Genomic DNA, 10,076 nt, shown 5'->3' with positions numbered 1-10,076 from the left:
TAAAAACATTGCTTTGCGAATGACTGGTTTGAGAAACATAATTATATTGTTTTTTTATTTGTGTAATATATTTTTTGTTCTGACTCATAATTACAAATTGGCAATTGTTATATTTATGACTAACAGTATCGTAATGTTAAGTTTTTTTTTGTTTTTTATATGTATAATGTCCGCGGTACTGGTCGATGCAAGTTGTTGAAATCATAGAAACTAAAACATTAAATAAAATAGCTTTAATAATCGGATACTTTACAATTCATAAACAATATTATGGCTAAAAATAATTTCATAAAAACATTTACATTTGATTTTCTTTTACTGAATTTTTTAAAAGAAATTATTTTTATACATTGATTTATGTTTAGGAAGTATAAAAATTTTATTATAAATTATTTTTTGATTTTAGCAAGAATAGAATTATTCCAAATAAAAGAAAGAAATAAAAATAAGTAGTACATAAATAAAATGTAACAGTACTAATTAAACTTTATATTTATTCAAGAATAATTAATTTAGCATTATAGTTACTGTCAGAACTTATGTTACATAGTATGCACCTTTAATGGGTATTTAAATAATAATACAAAACTTGAAACAGGTACAGTTTAAAAGTTGTAATCCGGAAATATGACTAAAAAAAGTATAAATATGCATGCGTATGTATTTATCCATGGATCCATCCGTATATATATATATATATATATATATACACATACACACTTATTTGCATATGTAGATATGCATATATACCGAGTGCAAGTAAACACATTGATGCATGCATACATGTTCAATTATAGTTTGTCATTTTAAAAAATCGAACAAAAAAATAGTATAAAAAGTTTTAATGCTTGCATTTGTCGAGTTTTATTACATTAAAACCCTAATCTACCCTCACAGCGTTTCAAATTATTAATTTTTACAGTCAAATCGGATATAAATTTTTAAAATTGTTTTTATAACTAGATTGCGCGCGTTCATTTATTTGATTATTTCATTGAAGCATTAGATCATTGATGCGCAAGCTTTAGATTAAGTACGTGAAAGTAAATTTATTTGAATCTTTAAAAATGGCCTCTGGCATTGCAGCAAGTGCAACAGTTCGTGCAGTAAAAGGAAGAAGAATTTTACCACCTCGTGCAGCCCTGGTTTTAGTATGTTTGTTTTATATTATATAAAAAAAAAAATAAATAAAAATGGGAATGTAAAAAATGTTTTATTTTAACATATTATAATGGTTTATTCAAATGAAATTTGTGAATTTTGCTCATAACCTCTACTTTAAAAATTCTCTATTGACAATTATTTTGTAATCGTTATTATGAATGATAATAAAAAAATTTTTTTTAAACGAATTATCAAAAATATTGTCTTTTTTTTTTCATTAAATCGTCGATGCTAAGCTTTAATACATTATGTTTTTAGACAGTGAATGCCGTGAAAAAGATCAAAGACATATTGAAGGACAAACCAGAATACGTAAGTAATCTAATTTTTTTAAACATTTTATGTTGATAATAATTATATAGAATTTTATTACATTAAAGATTGGCCTTAAAGTTGGCGTTAGACAAAGGGGCTGCAATGGTCTAAGTTATACGTTGGATTTTGCTACTGAAAAAAATAAACTTGATGAACAAGTAATTCAGGATGGTGTTTGTGTGATAATTGATAAAAAAGCTCAGCTTTCATTACTAGGAACAGAAATGGATTATATTGAAACAAAACTTAATTCAGAATTTGTATTTAATAATCCAAATATCAAAGGAACATGCGGATGTGGTGAAAGTTTCAGTATATAATTTACAGACTTAATTTAGCTATGTAAATTTCTTAAATCAAATAATGAATAATATATTCATTAATAATATATTCGATTTGAGGATATAGTGCCTACTTAATATTATTTATAATAGAATTAAAGTAGCCACTGATTGAATATATTGCATAATTAATTTAAAATGAAAGTGTCGATATTAAAAAGGAAATTATTTGTAACGAATTATATTTCATCATGTTGGTTTTTGTAAAAGGAATGAATAATTATATTATGATAGGTCTTTCTAAATTCTTTTTTAATTGCAATTTCTTTTGCATGTTTTTTTTTAAAAGCTTTTAAAAATATTTAAATTTTACACTATTTTATATAATTAATTATTTCATGTAACTTAAACTTGTATTTTTATAGACAACCTATTTTTTAATCACATACGATAATACATTTATTGTATTATCGTATTATCTATTTATAGGTAATTTAAAAAATAAGCATGAAGTGTAAATTAACAACATAAATTATGTACATATATATATTCTAAAATACGAAATTAATAGTAATAAGCTCAGATTTGTATTGTTTAATCAACTTATTGTGTTAATGTACATATGTATTAAAAGTATAATATAAAATAACAAGAATTCAGAATAAAAATGACTTATATCATGAAACTTAAAATACTAATAATCAGAAAGACTTGGTTATTGCATCACTTTATTGCAGTCAATTCTTGAGATTACAAAGCAAATTAATTCAAAGGTCAAAATGTATATTTGTAAATTGTAAAATATGTGCGTAATTTACAATTTATATCTCAATTTAAATTAAATAAAAATAAATATTACTTAATATGTTTCGTTATTTTTGTAAACAATAATTTTATAAGCCTGATTGTAATTAATAATTTTTATTTATCATGCAACGAATAGTAAACTTAAATTTATATTCTAATTTTTACATATATGTAGAATTTGTTTAAATTTTAGTTTGTTTTATTATTTTATATCATTGAATTATAATAATTCATAATTTAGTAGGGATGTTTTTTATTTTTTGTTTTCAGTACTGTCCATTTTGTCAAAAATATAATATAAAATATTTATAAAAACTTCATTTTACTGTTCATAAAATTTTCGTTAGGCAATCGTAAAATATATATTATCAGTAATATATTTATAGAAAGTTTAGAACAGTACTTATTAATAATTAAAAGTTTACAGAAAAACTTAAGTTTTATTACATTTTGTATAATTAATTAGACCAGTAATTCAATAATCTTTTAATAACACAATCAAATATAATAATATTTAAAATTGTTATTTAATGATAATCAATCTTATTAGGTTATGTATTAATCAAGACACCATAATATTCTAGTTCATATTGATTAAACGTATGCAAGTAAAATCTCTTCTGTACATAATATGATTTTACTGCGGCAAATAATTCACATTAAATGATGAAATAAAATTTCAATTTATCGCTTAGATTATTTTTGTAATTTATGTATTTTTAATACAATATTTTTATCTCTGATATAATATGATCTCTTATTTATTTATTGTATCATTAGATTTATAAGAATTATTAATAATCCTCATTTTTTCAATGTTCCTAAGAAGTTTATATATACGAATAAATAGATATTAAAAAATCGAGGATTATCAATCATTTTTATAAAGCTAACGTTTGTTATTAAAGATTCGCAATCATAATTTAGATAATATCATTTTATGTTGATAAATTAAAATATAAAAGTAAATAGATCTATATAGTGAACGATTTTTATTAAAAAAAAAAAAAGGATTATATTTATTTAACATGTTGAAACGGATAAAAATTGTATTAGGCTTTAAGATTTAAAAAACCAATCTAAATGTACTACAATCATTTATGTTACAGTAAAGTTTTGCAACTTAAGGCAGTGAAATTTAGATAATTTAAAATAAAATAACATGAATTTATAGAATAAAAATAAGTTTCTAGAAAAGGAAAATATCCTTTATCTATAATATAAATGATAACATTGCGGCGAGAAAATTTTTTTTATAATGAATAAATACTATAAATACTGCAATAGTATATCATTTGTTGTGATGTATATGTTAATAAATAATTATTCATTTTCAATATTCATTATATAACATATTACTCGAATCTGTACTTTATTAAATCTAAACAAAATTTCGCTTATGAGTGCATTGAAAGCGATATTGTGCTTGTACAGTAAGCTTGTGAAAAAGTCTTCTTTCAATAAACTTTTTTTTCTCTACTAACAGATGAGGGAATTCGCGTGGTAAAAAAATATCGCTTATGAGGCTTATCATCATTTCGTAGTCATTTTCTGTAGTAAATATATGACTTGTTTATAAACAGTCGAAAGAGTAATATTGAGCTTACATAAAATATGTTGTTATAGTATCTCGTGCATAATTATGATTATATATGATACAAAAAACTATTTATGTCTTGTTATATAGGATTAAGAATAGGATTAAGCCTTTAATAATTATAAATTCTAATAAATTAAAATTATTTATCTATGCAATTAGAAAGTGATTAAAAGTGATATTCAATCCATTTCACTATTTATCTACAAATTTATATAATTTTAATAATCATTATTAAATGTATTAACCATAAACCAATATCAATTATAATTTGTTATATTGTAGTTATGAAGGAATTGATTTTTTATTCAAGTAATTTACAATATTTTCATTTAATCGCAGGTTTCTTTGTTTAATACCGTTTTTTTTTAACTATAACGACGCGTGCAATGTTTCAAACGATATTTTTAGTATAATCAATAATTTTATCAAAAATAAACTATTTAAATACATGTTTGATCTACAATTAACCTCTGACTTTGTTTTACTTACTATCTTGTATTATTTTTATAAAAATATTTTACATGAATCCTTGTAATTTTATTATATCTATTATACTATATAAATAATCAATACCATTTCATTATATATATATAACATTTAAAAAAATGAAATCCTAGTCTCATATTCTCATTATTATGATAATTATCATTATATTCACTTATTAATATTATAATTTTACTACTATAAGGTTTTTTTTAGATTTTTTTTGTTAGAAAATCCTATTAGCTAAAAAAAATTAATCTAAAAATTGAGATAAACATTATTAAAAGATTTAGTAATGATTAAACATTATTGAAAAATTTTTCTCTCTATGGAAATTATGTTTTAATATTTATTTAATTTTCTTAATATAGTTTATAATACATAAACGAATTGGCTAAAGTTTCTAGCCTTTTATAAGCATTTGACTAATAGATTTAGTTTCTTCCTTTTTGTCCGAATGTCACAATTGCCGCAGAAATATAAACCAATGACAACTAAAGCATAGATATTAGATTATATTGGAAATTAGAATAGAAAATTTAATATAAGCAATCTCGATTCGAACATATGATCGTAGAATGTATAGCCCGCGCAAATGCGAATTAAAGGATAAGAATAAAACATCGTCAAATATTTATACTTAGCTTGTACAATTGAATATTCATAATAATTCTAGTTATATACAAATATATTGAGAATATTCTAATTTTAATTTTTTTTTTATATAATGATCATTCTTTTAAAACAATTATAATGTTTTGTAGCATTAATAAATTACTAAAATATAACTGTATAACTGCACACTTTTATAGTATGCATATAAAAAAAAACATATATATATATATATATATATATATATATATATATATATATATCTGATATTGGAGTTAATTTAATTATAATGAAAGAAAACTTTGTGTAAATCTATCTCACACTTAGGCTCATATTTTTTAAATTTAATTCTTAAAATTTTGAACATTTATTCATAAATTATTATTACTTACTTTTTTATATATTTTTAGTATACTAGTGTACTAGTGTACTAGTTTATTGTAAAGTTTCAGAAATTTCTTAATTAACTTATATTTACTTTCCGTTTTTTCTGTTATTTAAAAAAGGAAAAGTTCAAAGAAAATGTAATATTGTATATTTCGTTAACTTTTTTATGAACTTAACGTTCATTTTTCATTTATGATTTAATGATAAAATTTGCGGGTAATATTAGGTCAATGATCTGGTCGCTTTTAATAAATTTTTTATTTTTGTCATTTTTGTCATTTATTGTTCTTGTTCCTGTTCTCTGAATAAAGAATTAATTTAGTAACGCATGCGCAAATGTAGGTGTAGTAAAATGCATTTGTTTATAACAAATAAAATATTTAGCTATTTGAATAAATAGTATAATAGTAGCGATGTAAATTATTCATATTAGCACTTTTATACGTCATATATAAAAAAAGTAGAACATTTTACAGAATTTTTAACTAAAGATATGTTAAACATTAATATTTGTTTAATTTTTTTTTTAAATACAAGCGGTATAAGAGAGATAAAAAATTTAGTCTAATTAAACAATTGATATATTTATTATTATCTAGTTAACATTGTTTATGTATTGAAAAATGTGTGGTTGGTTACAAAATATAGCAAATCAAAACTAAGATTAGAAAAAATATGCGCAAATTTGAAAATTAATTGATCAAGTAACTTTGCAATCTTTGTAGGGTCATCATAGGGAATTTTACAAACTCTCGACGACTCTATAAAAATACGTTAATCTATGATAATCTGTGCATCCGCCATTTTTGATCATCTGGAATAAAAATAACAGTCGTGCAGATAGTTCAAGATTATTTGAAATTGAAAGTAAAACGAAACTTTATATTTGATGTACCGTTATAATAATAATAAAATTAATTATAAACAATATATTTGTTTGCAGTAGTTTCAATGTATTTTTCGTGCAAAAAATATGTATGCAATAATTTATTTAAATTTTTAACAAAATTGATTTGAAAATTAAGGGAATAAAAAAAAACCATTCCCGATTGGTCACTTTATTCAAAATTATTGGAAAACTATCGAAAAATATGAAAAGCATTTATTCAGATTTTTTATAGCACAAAACTTGGTATTTTCTGTTTTAAGCGAGCCGACCCAAAATGGTGGATACGTATACTCGAAAAGGCACTAATGACTTCTAGTTTGCTTTAATATTATTTCTATATATATATATATATATATATATATATATATATATATATAGATGTGTGTGTTGCTTGTGCGTGCGCGTGTGTGTGTATATATATTCTAAATTTAGTTTATATATATTATATTTTAATAGACTATATTACTGTATTGTTTATGATTTGTACGATCACGACATATGCCAATATGTAAATACATAATATTTGAAGTATAATGATTTGTTAGGATTGGGAAATAGCTCTTTTGATTTTATTATATTACACTGAAAACCTATGCAATGATTGCCACTTCGATTGTCCTCTCAATTACCGTGGCAGAATTTTTTTTCTGTTGCGCTTTCACTTATGGGACGACGTAATCTATTTTTTATGCCTGCAATAGAAATATATCAATACACAAGGCAAAGATACAACAGGATTATTATTTTTTTAAGTCTCTTTTTATTAATAACGTATGTTTAATACATTATTTACGTATTATCGTACAAACTTGACTATTTCATCGAAGAAATATTTATTTATTTATTTATAATGAGAGTTAATTAGCGAAGTTATACATTACAGTTGTTAATTAAAATATATGGCGAGACACATGCTTGCCAAGTCATCTGGACACTTTTGTAAATAACATTGCCATTGCACATGCGTCATTAGACAAGGTTGGAGAAGGTCCGATGAAATATTTTTTCCCCTTTTATTTGTTATAAACAAGATAATTTTTGGTATTATTAACATTATCCTAATTACATCCGTTCAATTAATTGCAAATTAATAATGATCAATCTCTGTAAATGCACGCACACGCATGCGTAACATACGCGTACGCACGCACACTCGCGCATAAAAATATCGCTCGCAATATATATATATATATATATATATCTATATAAAGCGACTCTTGAACATTTTTATGGTTTCCAATAGTACGGTTCTCTCATTAAAACGTAGATATAGTGACGATATAATGTTATTCCGCCCTCTTCGTACACTTCACTAAGCGAGGAAGACGCTTTTGAAAGAGATTATTAAGACATTATAAAATGAAATTTTTACATCATTTTTGAACAATATTGCTATCAAGCATCAACTTCTAATTAATATATTCATGTTTTTATTACTACTATTGCACTGTGACTAATTATCGAATTATTGTTTTATCTGAATATTTTTTTTTTTTTTTTTTTTTTTTTTTTTTTAAAATTTTTTTTTTTTTTTTTTTTTTTTTTTTTTTAATCAACGTAATAAATTTCAATATATCACATGACATGCACGCAGCATAGAAATTCTCCCCAACCGAGTTTTATTCATTAGAAAGAGAAACATTGACTCCAGTTATTGGTATTTCTCTCTATTTACTTCAAGCCCTCTCACAGAGCACGTAATCTATTATGTAAGTTAATGGGATATACACTACTTATGTGTATGCAAATAAAAACTTTAATACAGAGATGCCCTTAAGGCAATAAAACGCGTGTAATACCAAAAATTAATATCTCGCCAGAGGAAATATCAAAAGTAATTAAGCAAATATAAAATTGAAATCTTACTTTTACTTTCTCTGTTTTTATTTTTTGTTAAAGAAATTTTAAGTATATTGTAATTATAATTCTATTATAACGAGTATCCAAGTCTTGCGAATATTGCAAAGTTAATATAATATACCCTATTTTCAAGTTTATTTGTTACTTAACGATATTTACATTTCTATATTTATAGATATAGATGTACGGAAAAAACTTGATGACAATTTTTCGTATTGAAAGAAATAATATTAATAAAGTAGCTAATTTCATTAATCTTTTATACATTGAAGGATTTTTAAATGACGGGTAGTGAATTGAGAAAAATATATGCATTTCAGACTGCATTAGCCTCTATATAATAAAAGTGAATCTTGCCACCACAGTCCGCGTTAAGATTTGAAAAATGAAAATAAATTTATCTAACCATAATTTTAGACTATGCTGATATAATTGTTTATTCATTTAAGATATGTAAATATGAAATCGATGTTTGTTGCTCGAACTAGTATTTAATACAATATATATATATATATATATATATATATATATTAAGTCACACTCGCTCGCGCAAACGCTCGCATTCATATATAAATAAATAAAACTGTGTGTGTATGGCTGTATATACATCATATATATATATATATATATATATATATATATATAGAGAGAGAGAGAGAGAGAGAGAGAGAGAGAGAGATATGCGTGTAGGTAAAATAAGCGGAAATGGCAATTTATAAATATGTAAAATATGGTTACATCGAAGGGCAGTAGTAAATATTTAAATGATACTTATTGAGAATAAATAAATAAAAAGAATTGAATTTGAAATGGAAACCACAATTGAGGAGAAGGAGTATTTGAATAGCATACGTTTAAATAATTGACGTTTAATAATATTTACTTAATAGAGGTAAAAATTACATAAAAGCTATATTTCACATATATTAAGTATAAAAATAATATACAGAATAATATTGCAAGAACAACTAGATGCTATTTAAATAAATAATATAAGAACAGAATCGGCAGCAACAAAATAACAATAGCAACAAAAACAACAATAACGGCAATGGCAACCGTACAAATACTATTAATAGAAAATAATACGTTTTTAAGTATTAGTGTAAATAGCCAGGTAAATGGATAAATTAAAAAAAAAATCAAGATAAAAATGTTTGCGATATAATTGCGACGGGACTGCGATGGGCAGGGGAATTAAAAAAAATAGTCAATAAGAATGTGTAATAAATGCATTGCATTGGAAAATTCACGAAGAGATTGAAAATGTGCATATTGTAGGCATTGATCGAGAATATCGATGAAAAAGCGTGTTTGGATCGTTGGTAGATTTCGGATAACGGAGCGTGACGTTTTCGAGAGGATTTACGAGGAGCCAGAGATTATGCGAGTCAACAAAGTGCTTACGTCGTGCATTGGAGTTGCGTGGTGACGTTAGGTAGCGATTGGGTTAAATAAATATGGGTGGGTGGGTATTTGGTAGGTTGGTAGGTAGGTAGGTAGATAGGCATGTAGGTTGGTAGGTAGGTAGGTAGGTAGGTAGGCAGGTAGGTAGGTAGGTAGGTAGATAGGTAGGTAGGTAGATAGGTAGGTAGGTAGATAGGTAGGTAGGTAGATAGGTAGGTAGGTAGATAGGTAGGTAGGTAGATAGGTAGGTAGGTAGATAGGTAGGTAGGTA

At 24.2% G+C, this 10,076-nt stretch overlaps 1 protein-coding gene across 1 annotated transcript; it reads left to right on the top strand.

The window, feature by feature from the left end:
- The first annotated feature begins 758 nt into the window (after positions 1–758).
- Positions 759–1,854, top strand: MagR (Iron-sulfur cluster assembly 1 homolog MagR). The gene is made up of 3 exons (XM_011499578.1): positions 759–1,151; positions 1,423–1,476; positions 1,545–1,854. Exons 1-3 carry the CDS (start codon positions 1,068–1,070, stop codon positions 1,797–1,799), a joined length of 393 nt encoding a protein of 130 aa, XP_011497880.1. The 5' UTR covers positions 759–1,067; the 3' UTR covers positions 1,800–1,854.
- The last annotated feature ends 8,222 nt before the right edge of the window (positions 1,855–10,076 follow it).

This window comes from Ceratosolen solmsi, unplaced genomic scaffold (assembly GCF_000503995.2).
Source record: "Ceratosolen solmsi marchali unplaced genomic scaffold, CerSol_1.0 scaffold35, whole genome shotgun sequence".
In the NCBI taxonomy this organism is placed as follows: Eukaryota; Metazoa; Arthropoda; class Insecta; order Hymenoptera; family Agaonidae; genus Ceratosolen; species Ceratosolen solmsi.
This window is presented reverse-complemented; position numbering and strand designations above follow the sequence as displayed.